We start from the raw sequence: 20493 nt of genomic DNA on the forward strand, positions 1-20493 counted from the left end.
AAGGGAACCCCGGGCGCCACCGAGGCACTCCGCGGTCAGGTCCGCCTGGGGCGTGCGTGGAAACGCGTCCGTGCCCTCAGCCGGCCTGAGACGCCGGCCCCGGTCTCCGCAGGCTGCGCGGACAGGGACTCCCGTGCGGTGCCACTCGGCCGCGAGGCCACTCCAGCCCCCGGCGCCCCATTTCCGCGCTGCGCGCCCGCTGCGGGGTCCGCCCTGCCCTCGTGGTCTCGGGCTGTCCGCAGCCGGGACGCGGCGCCGCGGTCCGGACCGCACGGCTCAGGTTTCCCGGGAGGCCGCGGCAGCAGAAGCGGCTTTTTTCTCCCGCCCCGCGAAGCGCTCGCTCGGCGCCCGGCTCAGCGCGCGGCGCTGCGGCCTCCGGCCCGGCGCTCGCCCGCGGGGTGCCGCCCCGTTCCCCCGCGCCGGGAGAAGGGGTGCAGAGAGCCCTGGGGCCCGCGCGGCGCCGCCCCGCCCCCGCGCGCGCACGGCCTTGAGCGCGCCCTCCCTGCGTCCCGCGGCCGCGCGCGCGCGTGCCCCTCCGTACGTCGCCGCAGCCCCGCTAGGGCGAGCGCGGGGCCGGGCGCGCAGGAGTGAAAAGGAGGCGGCGGCCGCGGCTGCGAGCGGCAGATCCCGCGCCCAGCTGACGCTCCCTGCGCCGCTCGCTCCTTTTCCGGCTTCTTCGGGACAGCAACTCCAGAAGCGCGCATTTCCGTCATGGCGCAGGCCCGGGGCCCGCGGGCGGCTCGCTGTGTGCGGAGCTGGGCTCTGGTGGCCCCGTCGGGGGCGCCGCTGGCGGCCTGAGCGCCCGTGTCCGTCGTCTCTGCGGCCCGCGCCGGCCCGCGTGTAGGCGTCGCCCGCGGAGCGCAGCGCAGCGGCTCGCGGCGGCGCGGTCGTTCTTCGCGCAGCGCGGCCGCGGAAGGGGCTCCCGCGGACGGGTCCCCGGGGTCGAGCCGGCCCGCGCACCCCAGGCCCGCCAGCGCGTCACCGGAGCTCCGCGAAGATGGAGGCCGTGATCGAGAAGGAGTGTGGCGCGCTCGGAGGCCTCTTCCAGACCATCATCAGCGACATGAAGGTAGGACGCGGCCTCCGCCCGCGACGGGTGCCGCCCTCCCTCGCCAGCGGGCGACCGCGGCCACCTGCGGGAGCGGGCCTGCCGGCGTCACCTGCTCGCCCGGCCGGCGGCCCGGTTGGGGCGCCCGCCGCCTCCCTCCCGTGGCCCTGCCCCGGGGCGGCCTCGGCGCCTTACCCTGGGCTCGGCCCTCCCCGGCCCGAGTGTCCCATTGTCTGTCCGAGGACTGCGTGTCCGCGACCCGCAGAGCCCGGATCCCCGGCGGACGCCCGATTCCCGGGGCTCCCGCGGGAAAGGGGTCCCCGCCCAGGACTAGGAGGGAAGCCTTCCTCCGAGGCTTAGGGTCTACCTGGGGGCGGGGACCCGAACAAATTAGTTATTAATTGTGCTGCTGCGGAGCCGCTGAGGGCGTGCGTGCGTGTGTGGGGGGCGCGGGCCGAAGTTGCAGAGCAGCCCTGGAGGGCCCTAAACGGAGGCTTCCAACCTGAAAGCAGGGTCGGGGTCCCCGAAACAACTGTGTGCCGCCCCTCCACACACACGCGCTCTCGCGCACGCAGCCCACTCCTGGTTTTCTCGGAAGGATCGTGGAGACCGTGTGCGCGCGCTCATGTGTTAGGGGTGGGGAACAACACCCCGGCTTTTTCCTGCAAAGGGTGGGACTGGAGATAACCTGATCCTCGGATCTCGGATGTGGATTTTCTGGAGCAGAGATAGACCAGGGCCCTGTGTTACTCATCCATAGGAAATGCCCAGCCGGAATAGGGAGCTGGAGGGGGGAATTGGGGGCGGGGGGTCGTGTGTATTTAGGGAGCTTCTCTTTGGCTCCAGTCCAGCCCGTTTGCCTCCGAGGACCCGGGGAGGTGGTGTTTAATTAAAAGCCCGGCTTCCAGAAGAGCGGGCAGGTTTGGGGAGCTCTGCGGGCGGGTGGGTGTGGACAGCCGCTCTTCAGCCGCGGCCTGGCGCCTGGAGCTGCTTTTGTCTGATGAAGTGTGAGGTTTGGAGAGGCTTCGTGCCGCGGAGATGGGCTTTCGGAAGGAATGCTCAGCTGTCACCGCCTGCTGCCCCTTTTTAGAACAGACTACCACCTCACCCAGGCTGAACTTTGCTTAGGTGCTTCCTCTTGGCCTTGTCCATTTTAAAATCCTGCGTATCTTGTGTATTTTGTCAGAAATTGACATTCACGTGGCTTAATCTGCAGCCGGACCCTGCTTGCCCAGGAATGCCTCTAATCCAGTCATTTGGAATTAGATGGATTAGGCCCTCTTCAAAGACAGCCCCTTTCATTCCTTTGCCCCCATCCACATTGAATTCCCAAGTGCTCTTTTGAACAAAGATCAGTTCCCCTTCTTTGGACTCGCACGTTTATTGTTAACTTAAATTCTGCACGCCTTATAGCCAAACAAGATTGGCTTGAGGCACACACGGTAAATTCTGATCCCAGAGGAGGAATTTGAGGTGGATGTAAAGCTGTTTGTGCTTTGTGGAGGTGAGGTACACGGATGTTACCAGTCCCTGAGTGGCAGCAAGGAGCCCAGGCCCTCAATGCAGCCCCAGAACGAACCCACCTGGCCCTTTCTCTTTGTCCTTTAATCCAGAATCCACCCCATCTCTTCCCATCCCTGGTTTGACTCCAAAGCTCTTCAGAAGGTAGTCCTTCCCCCAGGCTGGGCTCTTCTGTCTTCTGCCTGCCATGGTCCATTGCCCGATGATGTGCTCTGCCCAGAGATTTGTGGGTGCCAAGGTGTTTTTTTTGTGTGTGTGCAAAGTTCTTGTTAAAAATAAAATCGCAGCCCATCAGTACTGAGTCCAGAGTTTGTAAATCCTAAGCTCTTTCCCCTTAAGTTTGATAGGTTTAGTCAACATTCTGTGGGAAAGCATTTATTTTAAAGGTTTTTTTGTTTGTATTATTTTGTTTTGGCAGTAAAAGATTTTAAAAGGAAAATAGAGTGGAAGACTAAACTGCAAAATTCTAGACTTTTGGGAAGTAGAGGGGTAAGGGAAAAGTGGAGTGTCAGATTTCCAAGATTATTTATGCATGATACAGTGCTGAATATTTTTACAGAGTTTCTTCTCAACAGACTTTTTATGAATCAGATGGCAGTGATATTTTTAAAATAGAAGATAAGAGTTTTAAATTTGACCATGTGGGATAAGCAGCATGGAGTATACAGTTGGACGCAGTTGCCAGAAAAGCCAAGTTTTTAATACTTGGAGTGAGCTGACCTTGTGATGACTTGCTGGCCTTCTTTCCTCTCCTTTAAACTCGTGTGGCACATTTACCCTGCCTTTGATCCCTTTTCTGTTTGCTTTGAGGGAGAAGAGTTAAATGTTAGAAACTGATTTGGAATGCCATCTTGATACCGTTTTTAGGCTATTTTCTTAAAAGTCGTGTTGAACTGGGGGTGAGAAAAGAAAATGCTTTTCTAAGTAACATTTATTTCTTTAGAATGTACAGCAGCACAGGAAGGGAGTCAATTTCCTCTTTGGAGGAAAAAAACAACAACAAAAAAACCCCCCAGAAAATGGAGTAATTTCCAGGCCTGATACCATCCATCTTCTAAAACCAGAGTCTGGAGACAGACAGGGAAAGCTAGAGAGGATTCTCTGTGCCGTCCAGAGATCTTTTGCCTAGCGCAGTGCTAGCTTCCGGGTGGGTGTGCTTTCTCCTTTCAGGAGTATGTAAGGAAGAAACCCTCGCTTCCCCTGGGATGCAGCACAGTGTAAAATGAGCAGCAGCTGTTAAGTAACTTGCTGCTCCCTGAGGAGAGGAAACTTGGCGTTTTCCTTTTCTCCACCTGTGGTGATGATGCTCACTAGTAAGTGCGGCGTACACAATCGGTGTAAGTCACCCATCCAGTTGCTGGTGTGTGTTGGTCCCAGAGGGAGGGGAGACCAGAACTACGCGTGTGGCTGGGACCACATTAAGGAGGGCCTGGGATTTTTTTTTTTTTCCCCACGTTCTAGGAAGGACGGGCTAAATCCTGTAAACAGATTTGTGTTGTTGCTTTTAAGTAATTGAATCAGCATCTGGTGGTGGTGAGGGGTTTTTAAGATGAGGGGGCTTTGCTTTGCTGACCAAACCTGGGGACACTTCACCCTGGGGCTGTCTTTTAATAATTAACTTTAAAAAAAGTTGAATGCTAAAATCAAATATTTTCCTTACTGCTCTTGCTTAAGCCTCAGAGTCGGGAGCTGAGTTGGGTCACTGCAGGAGCACTTTGCCCTGGGTGAGCAGAGTACTCAGGCTGATATAAAGTGACGGGTGGAAAGCAGCCAAGCACACCTGCTGCTCCTTGCCCCGTGTCAGTGTGGGCAGGGGTGTCCTGTTACCGGCACCTGCAGGCAGCAGAATGGAGGCCTTGTTCAGTTCCTCCTGCCGCACTCACTTCCTTTGGCCGCTGGTGTCCTCTATCCTAAGTTCTGACTGAAGTTAGAACTGTGAAGGGACTTCTTGGATTCCATGGAGATCTCTGTGGCTCAAAAGCATGTCATGATGTTTTCCCTCACTTAGCATGAGATCAGGAGTGTGGGTAGTGGGTCCAGTACTGTATCATAATTGCAGGCCCATTGGTTTCCCTTGTGCAGACTTGGGGTTCCGGTCGGGAGAAATCTTTCCTTCCTTGGTGCTAATTGAGGGCCTACTCTGAGGAAGGTCTCTCGCTAGGCCCTGCCCTGGAGAGCTGCTTACCCTGAGGGCTTACAGCACACAAAGGCAGTACAATATGAGGCCTTGCAGAAAGGCTGTGGCCCTGCAGGCCTTCCCTCTGATGCTGCAAACAAATTCTCCATAGTACTGAGAACCCAGCCAGGGGCCAGGTACTGTCTCTGAGGGAGGTGGGCTGTACTGGAAACACTGATAGCCACACAAAGACGAAAGTGGCGTCCTTGTAAGGGCAGATGGGCCCCGTGTTGGCTTCTCTCTTAGCAAATGGCTGTGTTTGGCCAGGGTTTTACAGCTTCCTCATTTGGGGCCTGTGGGACAAGGAGGAAAAGATGTCATAAGGTCGTCAGCAGGGAACTGCCTGGAATGGGTCTTATCCAGAGATTAAGGGTCGCTGCTGTGGAGATCAGTCTTCTGGTGCAGTGTTTCTGGGGAAAATCCCTCAGAGACCTTATTTAATCAGATTGTTTAGAATTTGTTGGATGCTGTGAACCTTTATGTTCTGAAATTCTGTGATTCGTGATGTCCGAGAGAGAGGAGGTTGTTCCTAGGTCACAGTTTGCATGGGAGGGAAGCTTAGTGGGCTTTGGCCGAGTTCAGCAATCACCACATTCAATTTTTTTTCTTTGGTACCAGGGATCGAACGTGGGTCCTTGCACTTGCACAGCAGGCAGCGAAACCACTGAGCTAAATCCCCGGCCCACCACGTTCATTTCTCGAGTAATGTGTTCCTGTTCTGTAGTATTTGTTATCAACCGAGTTGTATCCAACCAAACTCTGCTATGATTTAAGTAAGTAAAAATACGGCATTCCCACTTAAATTTTGCATTTCACATGATGAACAGAGATTGTTTTTCGTTGTGTGTCCCGTACAGGCTGTGTCTTTTCAGCTGCTGACTGCTTGCCCTTTGACCTCTTCTTTTGGATCTTGGCTGTAGAGAAAAGAAAAAAGCTAAAATTATATTTGTCAGTTTGGCTAGTTCATTTGAGGTTGTTAAAATGCTTGCAGGGTGAAAAGGTTGAAACTGTTGATCCATTAGATGCTTTATATATCATTTTATCTCGCCTTTTCTGTCTTTGCAAGGACAGTGGCAGCTGGCAAGAGGCCTTTTGCAGTGAGACCATTTAGATGTTCAAATTAGGTATGGAAAAATGAGATCATTTTGAGTTTCCCATTACTTCTTGGAACTGCCTTGAGGAGACTTTCCCCCCAAATCTACACCTCTGCAAAAACAGAAATAACACTCCTGTAACTGAACAAGAGCCAAAAAGACATACTTCTTTGCATACGGCATCAGTCAAGACTACTTGGGGCATCTTAAACTGAACTACCGGTCCCTTGAGCTGCTGAGCTCCGATTTGTAGATTGCATTGCCAATATGGCCTTATTACGTAGCGAAAGGAAAAGACAAGCAGAGTAAATTAATTGGCTGAGTATTAAGGAAGCTTATTGTATTTGGTTGCCGAAGCTCTACCTTGACTTAGATGCAGACTGTAAAAGGTTTTGTCTGAATGTGTGCCACAAAGCAACCCAGAGCCATTTCCGACCCAGAGTCTGTCTGGGCAGCTTATCCATCCTGAGGGTCCCACACCTTTCAGCCCCTGAGGCCTTGGCCTGGCCTCTAGCTCATCTCTTCGGCTGCCCCAATCGTTGAGTGGCTGTGTTTTATCCACTGTGCAGCCGAGAGGTTTTGGTTGTGCTGGATGCTCTAGTGTGGCCCTTGGCACAGAGTAGAGCTCATGGCTCTTTGCATGTACTGAACAGGGCCGCAGAAGGGACTTGATGAGGACCACTGTGTGCCAGGCACTGCCTGCCTTAGGGACTTGCTGTGCCTTAGGCACATGTTGTCCCCTTATCTCCCCCACTGTAGGGATGAGAAAAGAGGCTTGGAGCAACTCAGCAACTTGTGTGAGACTGAGGCGGGTGGAACTGGTGTTCAGATCTTGGCCTCTGACCCAGAAGCTGGAGCTCAGGGCCGTGAGAGGAGAGGGTTGGGATTTACTTGTAGAAGGCACTTCACTTGCCTGAGTCCTGCAGGAGGCTCCCAGGTGCCCCAGGGTCTTCCCTCTCTGTGTCCCCAGCCCGGAGGAGTGGGCTTGAACCCAGTGACTGGGGCCTCTTGAGGGCGGGCAGCTCTAATCCAGCTGTCACCTTGTGGAAAACCTTTAAATTTTCATGTATTGGCTTCTTCTGGCTTCCTTCCCTCCCTTTCCTGCATACCAGTCTTCAGCAGATGACTTGGCATTCCCTTTCCTCTTGCTTCCCTGGTGTGCAGGGGTTAGAGGAGCTCCGGGGCCAGGCCAGTCCTTGTCCACACATGCAGACCGTGGTGTGTCCTCTGTGACTGCCATGGGTCCAGAGACTGTGGTCCCTGAGGCTGGGCCGCTGGGCAAGCCTGGCACCTCCTCCTTCTTCCATAATCATAGAAATTAGCCAAGTTCACCCAGAGTTTATGACTCCTCAAAGGGAACTCCTTACCTTGAACTCATTTATGTCCAGCCCCGGAACTCTCTTGTAAAAGAGCTTTCTGTGTTTAATGACGTCCTGGTAGCCCTCCAGTTTGGGTTGAGTTGGTGGAGCCCTTGCAGGTCTGCCTTTGGAGTTCAGGGGCTGGCCGGAATACTGCTTTCCTGTGCGCATTCTTGGCATAAACTTGGTCCTAGTTTCTAAGTGATTTTTCTTTTCCTGTCTAGTTTAAGTGGGTGAAAAAAAAATCAGTTGAGTGCCTTTTGAACTGTGTGTCTTTTTATTTGCTTTCTCTGCCTCAAAGAATCGGACAGCAGTAAAAGCATTGGCTTGCTCAGCCTCCTGCGCTGTTGCAGGTGGGTGGCAGGTGTGGTCTAGGCTTTTCTTCCCTGCCACCTACCACACAGCAGGGCTCTCCAGGGGCGGGAGGAGTGGAAGGAGAGGGGACGGGGGAGAGTCTTGGCAGGTGTGCCCCATCGGGTGGAAGGGACATGGTAGCAGGGAAGGCCCTACTAGTTCTGGGAGTTTGAATACCTGAGCTTGGGCCCTGTTCCCCAGAGGTTCCTTGTCAGGCCCTGGGGTGTGTTCCTGGGTACCAGGACTTTGAAAGGACCCAGGTAATTCTAGCATGTAGCCAAGGTTGAGAACCACTGAGCTGGTGGAATTCTCTACACACTTTGAGCCTGTCAGAGTGTTGTGATTCTCACCCTAGTCTGGATCAAAGCACCTTTAGGTGCTAGCACAGCAGTGAGTGTACTTACTCTAAAGCTTAAAGACGTCAAGATAGTGAATTCTGTTATGTGTCTTTTACCATGATTAACAACAAAAATTTAAAAAATTACAGTGGACCCTGGATTTACAAACTGGATTGGTTTCTGAGGGCTGGTTGTAACTCAGGTAGGTTGTAAATCAATACAGCTGAGACCTGGATGTTTGCCTGGGTACAGGCTATAGATAACAAGAGGCAGCTGAATCCTCCATTAACCTAATTAACCCATGTTGTTCGTGTGTCAGGCCGGTCGTAACTTGGAGGTCCACTGTATAGTGAAACATTAGGTTAGTTTTTTTTTTTCTGGTACCAGGGATCAAACTTGGGACCTTGCACTTTCAAGGCAGGCGGGGGCACCACTGAGCTAAATCCCTGGGCCACGTTAGGTTAATTTTTGCACAGTACAGGGGATTGAACCCAGGGCCTCACTCATACTAAGCAAGTTCTTAACCATTGAGCTACATTTTAAACTGCAATAAAAATTATCAGCAACAAAAACAAATTTAGGATTCTTTGCAGTGTTTTATTGATCTATAACAGTCCTATCCAATATGCTTTTCTGGAAGATAGAAATTGTCAGATACATTTGGTACTGACCACATGTGAGACAGAGTACATGAAATATGGCCAATGTAATCAAGGAACTGAATTTTTAATTTGATTCACTTTAAATTAGTTTAAATTTAAATAGCCATATGTGGCTAGTGGCTGCTATACTGAACAACAAAGATCTGTAACAAACTACGTAAAAATAGTTAGGGTACCTGCTTCACAATAGCTTCCTGCTCGCTTTCTACCTCTTGCTGGCCACAGCATGGCCCTGAAGTAGAAATTCTGGAGCTGCTGCTGACTTTAGAGTCAGAGGGATCTGGCTTTGAATGCTATAGACAAGATGCTCCTGTCTGGGCCTCAGTTTCTCTTCTGTGAAGTGGGTGCAGTGAAGCATCACCCACGGCGTTATTGTGCAGGCTCTGAAATAGCGATTACTTGTGGAAGTGTCACCTATGCCTGTGCCTGTGCACGGCCCTGCAGGTGTTAGCTGCTGTCCCACTCTGGCCGCAGATTTGGGGAGGGAGTATTTGAAGTGTTAGAGTCAGCGTGGTAATTAATTATTCCTTCAGTTTCGCACAGACACTGCCCTGCCCCTGAAAGAGCTGTGTTTAGAAGTAAAGCTTCTGGAAATGGAGAAGCTGAGTCTTCTTGCTGAATCACCCGGGTGCGTTACAGCCTCCTCTGGCACAGCAGGCCTTTGGCCTTGGATTTCTCTGTGTGCTGGGTGGCAGCAGCTGCCTCTGCCCTTCTGAGGCCTCCTGCCTGTCGAGGCCCCAAGGCCCCACTGAGTGGTTGGCCATGTGTCCAGGGCTCCCCACGAGGACTCCGGCCCTGACACGCCCTTGCTCCTCGGGGGTCCTGCCCTGTCGCTGCCAAGGCTGCCAGTTGGAATTTTTCGTCCTTCCAGGCCTTTAGCACAGTTCTTCATTCTCTGCCCTCCTCCTTCCTCCAGGTTGGATACTCATAAGGCCTTCTTCATGTTCTTCCTTGCTCTGCCTTTAAATGTGGTTGCCTTGAACTTTGAAGCCTGGCTGTGCCACCTCCAGGTGTGTTACTCTGGCCGTTTCTCCACTTTCCTGAACTCGATTTTCTTACCTGCAGGAGGTTGAGGGGTTAATACTGTCCTCTTAAAGTTGCTGAGGATCAAATGGGAAACATATGAAAGTCTCGGAATGAAATAAGTGTGTCTATCCAGCCTGCCTCAGGAAGGGTTGAGCATCCCTAATCCGAAAAGCTAAAATCCAAAACTTTTTGAACGTTGATGTGGCACTCAAAAAGTTCAAGATTTCAGAGAATTTTGGATTTTCAGATTAGGAATGTTCAAGAGGCAATGCCTACATAAATACTTTAAAAATCTGAAAAAGTCAGAAACTTGAGACCCTTCTGGCTCCAAGCATATCCCAAGCAAAGGATAGAAGATCGAGAATTCCTAGCAGAGTACCCTGCCCACAGTGGCACTCAGATGTTTCAGAAAAGACAAGAAAGGTGTTTTCAGCTCAATAATGCAATAGAGACCGGAGTGCAGAGCTCCTCTGACTTTAACATATGGCATAAATCTGAGAGAATTCATTGCACATGCTCAGCAAACATGCAGGGGCACTGCTGTGTGGTGCAAACACGCCTGTCAACAGGGTGGTCATAGTCTTTGCCCTGAAGCTGTTCATTCCAGAAAAGAGGCAAGCAACAGAGTAGAATTCAGTGCGGGTCAGGCCATGACAGAGGACGGCACAAGATTTTCTGAGGCCCTGGGGTGGGCTCCTGATTGCCGTGTGAGGACAGAGTCACGCGAGGCTGCTGGTCTGGGTGACCTACAAGCTGAAAACTGACTTTTACTTTACCTACTGTTTTACCTCCTCAGTAAGTGTGAGCATCCCTGGCGCCACCAGGCCTGATTCTCAGTGCTTTGACAAACACTGTAGAGCCTCATTCAGTCTCCTGACAGCTCGCGAGGGGGGACTGCTGTGACCTCCATTTTGCAGTAACTACTACAGCCCCCCTTTAGATGGGGGGGAACTGAGGCGCAGAGTTTAGGCCTCTGTTGAGTAGCTAGGGGAGAAAGCCTGGGAGTGGAGTTTGAGCTGTTGACCCCAAGGTCTGTGCTCTTAAACACCATGCTAGGCTGCCTCTACAGCGTGGCATTTTAGGACTTCCTTTCCAGTTTCTTTAGTGGGTGTATTTCTCTGACTTCTTTGATGACTGTTCTAGCTATACTTTTAGGACTCAGGGTGAGCCAGATACAACATGTGAAATTCCTGGCTTGTCTCTGGGCTTCAGGAAGCTTGAAAGGTCTCCTCCTGTTTCAAGAGGACTGTGACCCAGCTGTTAAGCTGGAACCCAGGGCAGTTGTCCCACCCCACAGGTGCCTTTGACTCAGCAGAGAGAAGTCTCTAGGAGGAGGAGGTACAGGGGGCAACCGAAGGACACCTCTGTTGTGCTGCAGGAACCCACCCTCCAGGGTTGTGTAGGGAGACTGAGGGAAACAGGAAGGGGAGATGAGCAGGAGGCTGGAAATGCTGCAGGATTAGTTCCCAGGGAGGCTTGGGTTTCGCTTCGCTTCTGAGGCCAGGCTCAGCAGCTGAGCACGAAGCCATTAAGGAAGTCTTTGAGTTTGGTTTAATGGTCGCTCTTTGTTTTGAAGTGACTGTTTACTGAACCTTCAAAGCCAATTCCACAGCAGGATGTGATCTTGGGCCTGAATAATTGCATCAGACACCCCAATAGGAAGCAGGTAGTGGGGAACTGAGCCAGGAAGAACTGAGGGCCAAGTCTGGGTCTGAGCTGCTGCTGGCAGGACTGAGATGGCCTTGTAACCAGGAGTCCTGGAGTCCCCTGGAACCTGGTCCCCGGGAGTCTGGCCTCTTTGATGTTGTGCTGGCATTAATTAGGGGCACCCTAATTAAGTCACCGAGGAGGCAGCTTTTTCCTAAAAAAAAATTAGCAAATGTTTTGAGAACATTTCATGAGGGATTACTTCTCAAAGATTATGCAAGTAATGTAAAGTTAATGGAAGAAAACCTAGAAACTTCAATTAAGTAAAAAATGTGACCCACAAACACTTGCTTATGAAATGGGCTAGGTATACATGCTTATAGCACAAACATGACGGAGAGGCCTGGAGCCGATGCCTTGTTGCCACCCGGCGGCCTAGTGTCTTCCCTTCCCATGTGGAGTTGTCAGCCAAGCTGGTTTTGATAGCTGTGTGGTGTTGCACGGTTCTGCGTGTCTGTAATTAATTTGCTTGGCTGGGACACATTTGAGGACCTACTGTGTGTCAGGTGTGGAGTGCTGGGATGCCACAAATCCCTCCCTTCCTGGAGTATGCCTTCTAGCACAGTAAGGATGACTGGCCAGGGACAGGTGAATTGGTGGCTTGTCCTGTGTAGCTCTGTGCAGGGGGGAAGGCAGGGCAGTGCGGCTGTTTGTTCAGTAGAGTGATGGGGAGGGCCTCACACAAGGTAATTTGAACAGCAACTTAGGAATTGTGTGGACATCGGGGAGAATGTTCTAGGCAAAGAAGGAGCATGCGCCAAGGTCTTGAGATGGGGAACTGGTTCCTTAGTTGTTGGGGTTTAGGTTGTGTCCAGCTTTACTTCAGCAAGTGTATCCCTGTAGTGAGACATTGCTTTACAGGGACGACCTGCCCTGCAGGGTTGGCCCTGGGTCCAGAGGGATGAGCTTTTGAAAGCCTTTGGAACCCACTGCTGAGCGCTTTCCAAACAGGATGTGTCAGTTCCCATCCTTATGGGTGGATGTTGTCCCGGGATGACTTTGGAATAACTAGATGTGGACACTAGGGCCGGGACCCTGCCGAGGTCCCAGCTTCGAGGGCTCAGAGGAATGCATGGCACCCTGATTCTCACAGTGACTTTGCAGTCTTGCTGGTGCACTGTGTGTGTAATTTGTAACAAACAAGAGTATCCCTAGGAGCGGGCTAAATGCAGATTCCTAGGCTCGCCCTCTGGGACTGTGTAGATTTGGGGCCAAGCTCAAGAATCTGCAGCTTTTACAGACCCGTGGGTGACTGCGTCTTGCTGGGCTTGCGCTAGGAGTAGCGGGCGTGGGGTGAGCACCTCCTTGGAAGCTCACACACTGAGAAGAGCCTCCCTCTGGAGCCCCTCACTGCCACGAGCGTGCCTAAAGTGTGTGCAAGTGTGCACAGGTGGACAAAGTGAGCTCTGTGCCCCCAGATGGCACCATCTGCTCTGCTTCCTTTCTGTTGCTGGTTCTGTCTTTGGGAAGGAATTGCTTCCCCCCCCCCACTTTCTTTCCTTCCTCTTAGCCAGGAAAATTCTCATTTATCCTTTGAGATCCAGGTGAGGCTCCGCCCCACTCTGGGAAGCCAGCACAGTCTCTGCCTTCCAGTGCTTTATACCTGGAATGTGCTACCCTCAAGGCCTTTGAGGTTGGTGTTTGCCATGCCAGCAGCCTTCTTACTATCTCTGCGTGGCCTGTCTCGCTCTTGGTGCCTTGCGTAGTAGGTGCCCATTAAACGCCAGGTCAGGAAGATTGGCATTGTGCGTGAACTCATGAGAGCAGTGCTGGGTGCTAGTCACCCTGCTAAGCACTCATTTTATTTCACATAGTCTCATAACCACCCTTTCAGTAGGGTCTAACTACCAGATGAGTTAGAGGTGGAGACGAAGCAGCACCGGGTGTTTTAAGTAACTTGCCTAAGGCCACCCGATGAGTAGATGTGAAGTTGGCCAGAATGACTCTAGAGACGCGGTCCTAACCAGACCACACGACCCTTCCGGGTTCTCGAATGGGGCTGCCCACAGGGCCTCTGTCGAGCAGGCCGGGGTACACGGACACATGCACAGCAGGTGTAGAAAGAGACCCGTGGCGCTTTTGTGGGCGACATGGTGGCCGTGGCTCTTCAGTGCCCACCGAGTGTCGCCCCTGACAGCTGGGGTGCTGCTGCCTTTGCCCCAGAGGAGAGGATGGTTCCACGGGCGATGGCAGAGTGCTCGGTGCAGTGCGCAGGGTGCGTGTGCAGTGGTGCGCGCCCTGCGTGGGTTTTGACCAGGCTGTCACCCGGGGACTGCAGCACAGGGTAGGCACGGGCACTCAGCTAGGGCACAGACGAAGGGAGATTAAGCCTGTGCGCCTGTCCATGCAGGGTGCTGGGGGGATCGGCTCCGAGAAGAACAGGTCCCTAAAGGGCAGAGGTGGTTCTGGGTCTGGGTGGAGGCACATGGGAGAGCACACACCCGGGGAGTCCAGAGGCGAGCATGGGTGTGCACACCTGAAGCGGTAGTGACCAGATGCAGGTTTCTAGGGTGGTCACCTGTGCTTTGCTTAGGGTCGTCGCCTCAGGTGGACACTTACAGGCAGGAGCACACAAATGGACAGCAAGGGCTTTGGACCCTGTGCAGGGGACTCGGTTAGGAGGGAAGACCTCGTATGCTGTTCTGGAGGTGTAAATACACACAGACAGTTCTTGTGAGCCCTCAGGTAAAGCCATCGGCCACTGTAGATGGGTAAGATTCGAGTCCTCCCTCAGGTTTCCAGCTGTGGAGGGTCAGCCAGCCCGAGATGAACTGATGGAACAATTTCATTTGAAAAAGAAATGGTCAGACTCAGCAGCAGTTAATGCAGGAGACTGAGTGTGAGGGCAGATCCTCCGTGGTGCTGGACAGGTTCCGTCCCCTTGCTGGGCCTGTTTTCCTATGGTAAGTGGGTGCTAGATACCAGCTCTGCCCGCTGACTCCCGTGGTTGCTGTGAACCGTCCAGGGCCATCCATGCAGGTAGGGCTGTTTGCATGCTAATCATGATGTCAGCTCGACTCCCAGACAGCTCTGAAGCTTCCCCTTTGAACATTCAGCCGCACAAATCGAAGGTAACGGTGAGGCAGGTGAGGCAGGCAGTCACTTACCACCTCTCCTCCCTCTCTATGGTAGGAGGGACTGTCTCACATAGTAACTGGTAGGTATCCAGAGTGTGTGTGTGTGTGTGTGTGTGTGTGTGTGTGTGTGTGTGTGTGTGTACGTATTGAGGGAATGGAAAAGAGGGGAGAAGGGTTTCATTTTCAAAGAAGTGTGGAGCATGAAACACATATATTGCTAAGCAGACCGAGAAACCTGATTCTGGTTGCCGGCCTTCCATGGATGCCGAGTATGGTGGCCAGCACTGTCCGGTGGAGCTTTCTGCTCTGAAGGCTGCCCTGTACCTGCTGTCCAGTACTGTGACACTAGGTACATGTGGCTGCTGAACACCGGAAATAGGGCCAGTGGGACCGCGGACGTGAGTATTCTATTTAATTTAGATTGAAACTTAAATAACCCTGTGTGGCTGATAGCTGCCTCATTGGATGGCATGGGATAGACAAAAGAATACTTACATTACAGATAGAATGTAAAAAATAGAGAACTTTGAAGATTCGGTCGACATACTTGTTTAGTTTTAAAACTTTAAGTGGAGATACACTGCTGTGTGGGAAAGCAGACATTCTGGGACCGGTCCTGGCAGTGTGGGAGGGTGAGGGAGAAAGGCTCACTGCCCTGTAATGAGAGAGTCAGAGTGAGAGTGCAGCTGGGGCCGTCTGCGTCTGCGTCTGGACAGGAGCTGGATGGGAGCAGGATGGGAGCACTTCTTGAGGTTCGAGCCTCCTTTTATAGGCGTATTTAATGTCGGGGCGCTTGGGCAAGTGGTGAGTGGGGCGGGCATGGAGGCAGCCATTGATTATCCCGGCTGTGGCTGGAGTGAGGGACAGGAGTAATTAGTGGATTAAGCAAGCCCCAGTCAAAGAATAAAAGCCCGGGCCTGGTATTTATGACAGAGGGGCACACCCAGTCCCTTTTATCTGAGGGGAAGGAGCCCTTCATCTTACGGGCCTAAGGCCAGGTGGGAAGTGTGGCTTTGGGGACAGCACTGTGACAGGCATGCACGGGCCCTGCCCCTCACTCTGAACAGCCACTGCTGGGAGCTGAGCAGATTCTTGCCCTGTGCTTGAGGAATGAAGAGTCCAGAAGTGCCCAGCTGGGGCGGGAGAGGGCCAGGCCCCTCTCACACTTCCTTGCCCTCCTCCTCTAGGGTCCAGAGGAAGAGGAGGGTGCTCTGGGCCTTCCTCCCGAGAAGACTAGTTCCGGGTCCAAGGAAGAGCCCAAGATGAGACACAACCACTCTTAGTCCTATGAGGGACGCCAGTTGTGTGTCCCTCTCAGGCTTTTTCTACACAAAGGGTTTTCTTTGTTCTTGTTGCCTTTTTCTGTGCCTGAGGCACCTGAGTGGTTTCTGGGGTAACCTACAGCGTTCCCTGGGCCTCTGGTTGTGATCAGGTGTTGTGTTCCTCGCCACCTGCTCTTGCTCTGGTCTCTAGCAGGATGCACATGTGAAGCAGGCCTGCCCAGTGGCCGAGCAGCCTTCTGTAGCCCCAGGGCTGGGTGGGGTGGGGCAGGGAGCTGGTGTTCTGGCTGCTTGGACTCCCCTGAGTCAGGGAGCACTTGGGCTGCAAAGTCAGACAGACCTGGCAGCCGATTTTCACCTGGGTCCCTTCACCAGAGTCTCTCGGGTCTTGTTCCTCAGCTGTAGAATAATGTGGGCCCTGCCCCAGGGGTCTCGTGAGTGCAGAGTGAGAATGCATGCAAGGCCCTGTGCGTGGAGTGCGGGGCCAGCAGCAGCACTCAGATTAAATGGGCCCCATCCCCGGCACTGGCTCAGACTGGGGACGAGGAGAGCAAATCCTGCGCTTCTCCCAGAGGGTAGACCTGTGAGTTAAACTTTCAGAAGTTGTGTCTCATGCCTGGCAGTTGTTTGGAAGGGACGGGTGCCCAACCATGGTGGTGGTGACTGCAAAGCTCGTTGGGGCAAACAGGGATCGTCCAGTTTTGTGTGGCTGAGCTTCTCCCTGCCACAGCCGCTGGTCAGCCAGCCTCTCTGGAAGGCTCCAGAGGGGTTGGAACCCAGCTCCCTGTAGCTCTCCCCTGCTAGTCCATATGTTCTCCTCTGAACAGGTCCCCTTCCTTGATTGCCCTCCCGGCACCTCTCGAGTTGCCCTTCCCGGGCCTGGTCCCTGGCCTCTCGGGTTCCCTGTGTGGCAGCGTTGGTGTCCAGTTCCCTCGGCTGTCTCTGAGGCCTCTGCTTTCACAGCGGGGCCAGGCTAGGAGAGGTGGTCGCTGCATTACTTCCACAGCACCATTAACCAGCCGTGCCCTGAGTTACACACGGTTTATTCTCCTGCACCTTGTGTGGGATTCCGCCCTGGGCCTCTGCTGACTCCAAACAAAACAAAGCCAGTCGCAACCCCAAGCCACGTCCCCGTTGGCCGACTCGCGCTCCCTGTGTGCTGCAGGTGCCGACCTGGGGCTTGGCTGTGGGTGACAGGAAGACAGGGACTCGGGTGTTTCCCAGAGCTCCACCTCGGGTGGGGGGGTGTGCTGTGGGTTGGGTTAGGTGGCCACCACATTCTTGCGGATCCAAGGACACCAAGGAAGCCCTTGAACAGTAAGGATATGACTTTATTATCCTCCTCTTCCCAGAGGGGCCCGGCTGCTGCCAGATATGTGACCCATGGGCTAGATTACCTGCTACCTGGGCGACTTGGAATTTGTGTCACTTCCTATTGGCATGAAGGCCACCCTGTCTCCCTCTGCTGTCTGCGGTTTAACTCTGCTTTCCCCTTGAGGCTTGGTCACCCTCTGCACCTTGCACATTTCCCACTTCTCTGCAGAGAGAGAATGTACTGCCACTCCAGTGTCCCCTGGGAGAACCAGCTGTGTCCTCTGCTTCGTCATTGTGCCAGCTCAGCCTCTTACTGGAAGTGCCTTTCTTCCCTCCCTCCATTTCTGTGTCCTTGCCTTGCATTTTAGACGGGAACATCTCTCGCTCATACACAGCCAGCCCCATGACTCGATGAACGATGTATGAGTACAGCTGACCCTGGAATGTGGGTGGGAAGGAGGTGCATCAGAGGATTCTGGAAGAGGTGACATTTGAGCCGGGCAGTGATGGCTGAGTAGGAGCTTTCAGGATTGTTGAATCCCCTTGGAGGCTCGAAGATGAGACAGTGGTGGTGTGGGGTGTGTGGGAGTGTGATTGGAGCCCTGCTTTTGGCCATAGAGAGTGTGAGTGGGTTACATGTTCAGGGAAATCCCATCCCAGCTGTCATGGCCTCCTGGAGGGAGCAAGTGCTGCTGTCATACGTGCGTCATTTTCTCATCCCTTTCTTCAGTAGGCCCTTTCCTTTCCCTCTGAGCCTGGTGTGAATCCTGTGTTCAGCTCCCTGCAGAGGGCCCCTGGTGACTCCCTCCCCACCTCTCTGAGTCCTCTGGTGGCTCCTGGGGAGCAGCCTTCCTCGCTCTGCCTGGGACTTTGATGGAAGCAGCCTGGCTGCTCTTCAGGAGCTTTGTGTTCTTTGATGCTGGTGGTCTGGAAAGCAGTGACACCTTGCGTGCTCTCTGGAGAAGCCGCGGGGTCTGTGTTGAAGGTCTCCATACCTCTGTGAACGTGCCCTTCTGGGGACCCCTCTGCTGGGATCAAGAACCCTGGAGACACAGCAGGGAGCTTGAGGAAGAGTTTTCTGGGCTGCTTGGTGGGTGGGCTCAGGCTAGGAAACGAAGGACTGGATTGGAATTGCTTTCCCAGAGCATTCGACATGCATCCAGTGTCTTTGTTAGCAGGTTTCCTTTGAAACTTCCATGTGGTCTTCTCCACCAAGCCCTGTAGTAAAAACCTCTGGGCCCTTCTGCTGCCTTTACAGTTACCGTCTTCCTCCTTTGTCACATCCTCTGAGCTTTTGAATTTTTGTAGTAAAACTACTTTCAGGTGGGTAGAAACCTGTTTTTCCTCCTTGAAAGAAGCTTATAAAAAAATCTAGAACAGCCCAATATCACCTTTAAGTTGTTTTTGGTACCAGGGATCAAACTCGTGTCCTTGCGCTTGCACAGCAGGCGGTGAAACCACTGAGCTAAATCCCCGGCCCTTACCTTTAAGTTTTAATAACATTTACACACTGGTTTTTTCACTCAACAAGGAGGTTTTTGTCTTTTGTTCTTAGAAGATGAGTTTTTCGAAGATTTTATTAAATTACATACTGCCTGAAACAGGTGGGCCTGACACTGATAGATTGTCAGATATTATGAAGTCGGGAGAGGGCTGCTTTTGGCAGCCTTCCTCTAGCTGAGTGGGTGTTCGTAGGGGGGAGCTGTGTGTCGTACCCCTAGATGAGAGAGGGACTCTCCTTTGGTTGCTAATTTGGTCAAGACTGAGATGAGGCTCCAAGTGGAGGCAGATAAGTAGTTTTTTAAGTGGTTTGGGCTGTCATCATCTTCAGGCAGGCACATTCACCTCAGGGGAGCATTCCACTCTGCCATTGCTTAGGGGCGGCAGACACAGCGTCTGGCACCTGCTCCCCGCGGCCTCGGCCTGGTCTTGCTTCGCTGGAGTTATTTAACCCTGAGATGCATGTTGCTCCCACCTGAGCTGGTTCTGCATGTAGGACTGAGAAAGACAGGCCTCGGCCTGGGTGCATGGTGTGGTTAGACAGTTTTCAGCATCTCCTCCAGTGACACCCTGAATGAGATTACCTGGAGCCAGCAAGCACCTGGATCCCTCACATCATGTGTGTGCTGAGCACTGCACTGAGCCCCTTTCTATGTTACCTCATTTGTTTATTTATACAGTTTTTTTGAGATATAATTCACATATCATCCATTTACATTGCTACAACCCACTGGTTTTTTGTATGTTCAGAGTTGTACCATAATCAATTTTAGTGCATTTCCATCACCAAAGATAGAAATTCCGTAACCTTCACCAGCCATTTCCAATACCCAATAAATTAGTCATTTCTTGTCCCTGGAACACAATTCCTAACACCCATAACTTAAAGGAGGAGAGCTTTATTTGGCTCACAGTTTCCAGTGGGTTTGGTCCATGGTTGGCTGCAAGGCAGAAACCCATGGTAGAGGAGCATGGTAGAGGAAAGCTGCCTCATCTTGTGGCAGCCAGGGAGCAGAGAGTGAAGGGAGGAGCCGGGAATGACAATATTGGATTCCAGGTCACGCCTGGCTCAGGCAATTGCTTATCTATTTCTGTCTACATATTTGTCTCTCCTGCATTTTCTTCCCCTCCTAGCTGACTGTAATTATATATCCTTTGGCCAGTATCTCCTCATCCCTCCCACCTCCTAACACCCTCACCTCTGGTAACCACCGTTTTATTCCTTTTGTAAGATCAGCTTGTTTGAGTTTCATGAGTGAGACCGTGTGATACTTGCCTGTGCCTGGTGTAGTTCACTTAAAATAATGTTCTCTACATCTATGCATGTTGTTGCAAATGACAGGATTTTGTTATTTTTTTGAGTAGTATTCCATTGTGTATATGCCCTGCATTTTCTTTATTCATTCATCGATTGATGGACACTTCGGGGCATTCCTTGTCCTAGCTACTGTGAATAGTGCTGCAGTAGACTCGGGAGGGCAGACGTGTCTTTGACGCAGATGTGTGACCTCATTTATTCCTGGCACCACCTTTGTGAAGCAATGACACCCCACGAAGAGGTCCCTTGCCAGTGTCACAGGGCAGAAGGGACGTAGTGGGCAATGCTTCTGAACATCTGTAGGCTTTTCAAAAAGCTCTTTTCTGAGTTTTGTGGATTAGGAAGAAAAGGAGACAGGCTGGATGAGGCTGAATGAGTCTTGATGCCCCAGATGGTGCCACCCTGTCCCTCTGGACAGAGGTCCCCAGTCGCCAGCCAGAAGACCCTCCCCGCCCTTAACTCTACAGTTACCGGATATAGGTGTTGAGGCTGTTCCTCTCTGGACTTGGGAAGAGCGTGGTCAGTGCTAAAATTGGGGTCCTCAGCTGTCTGGAGGGGCCTAGACTGAGGGCCTGGGCTCTCTGGAGATGTCAGTAGTGCACATTCACATACAGTTCTGTTTTGGGGCAGAAGAAATTCCCAAGGAGCAAACCTAGGATGGAGGCCCACGTGCTCTGGGCGATAGCTCAGGTGTGGCTGCCAGAGGCTTCTACCAGGAGC

At 52.7% G+C, this 20493-nt stretch overlaps 1 protein-coding gene across 20 annotated transcripts in view; it reads left to right on the plus strand.

Annotated features, from left to right (window-relative positions):
• The first annotated feature begins 541 nt into the window (after positions 1–541).
• Positions 542–20493, plus strand: part of Mtss1 (MTSS I-BAR domain containing 1) — a 147429-nt gene continuing 127477 nt past the window's right edge. For 17 of the 20 annotated variants that reach the window (XM_004837973.3, XM_087187965.1, XM_087188019.1 and 14 more), the window contains exon 1: positions 542–1069. In XM_004837973.3, the coding sequence (XP_004838030.1) occupies positions 998–1069 (72 nt within the window). In that variant the 5' untranslated portion in view covers positions 542–997. Of the gene's footprint in view, positions 1070–5363; positions 5519–20493 lie in introns of all 20 variants that reach the window. The other 3 variants (XM_087187969.1, XM_087188016.1, XM_087188010.1) reach the window with 1 other exon arrangement.

The sequence above is a fragment of the Heterocephalus glaber genome, unplaced genomic scaffold (genome assembly GCF_053883595.1).
Source record: "Heterocephalus glaber isolate CG9 unplaced genomic scaffold, H.glaber_assembly_v1.0 deba00000281, whole genome shotgun sequence".
Taxonomy (NCBI): domain Eukaryota; kingdom Metazoa; phylum Chordata; class Mammalia; order Rodentia; family Bathyergidae; genus Heterocephalus; species Heterocephalus glaber.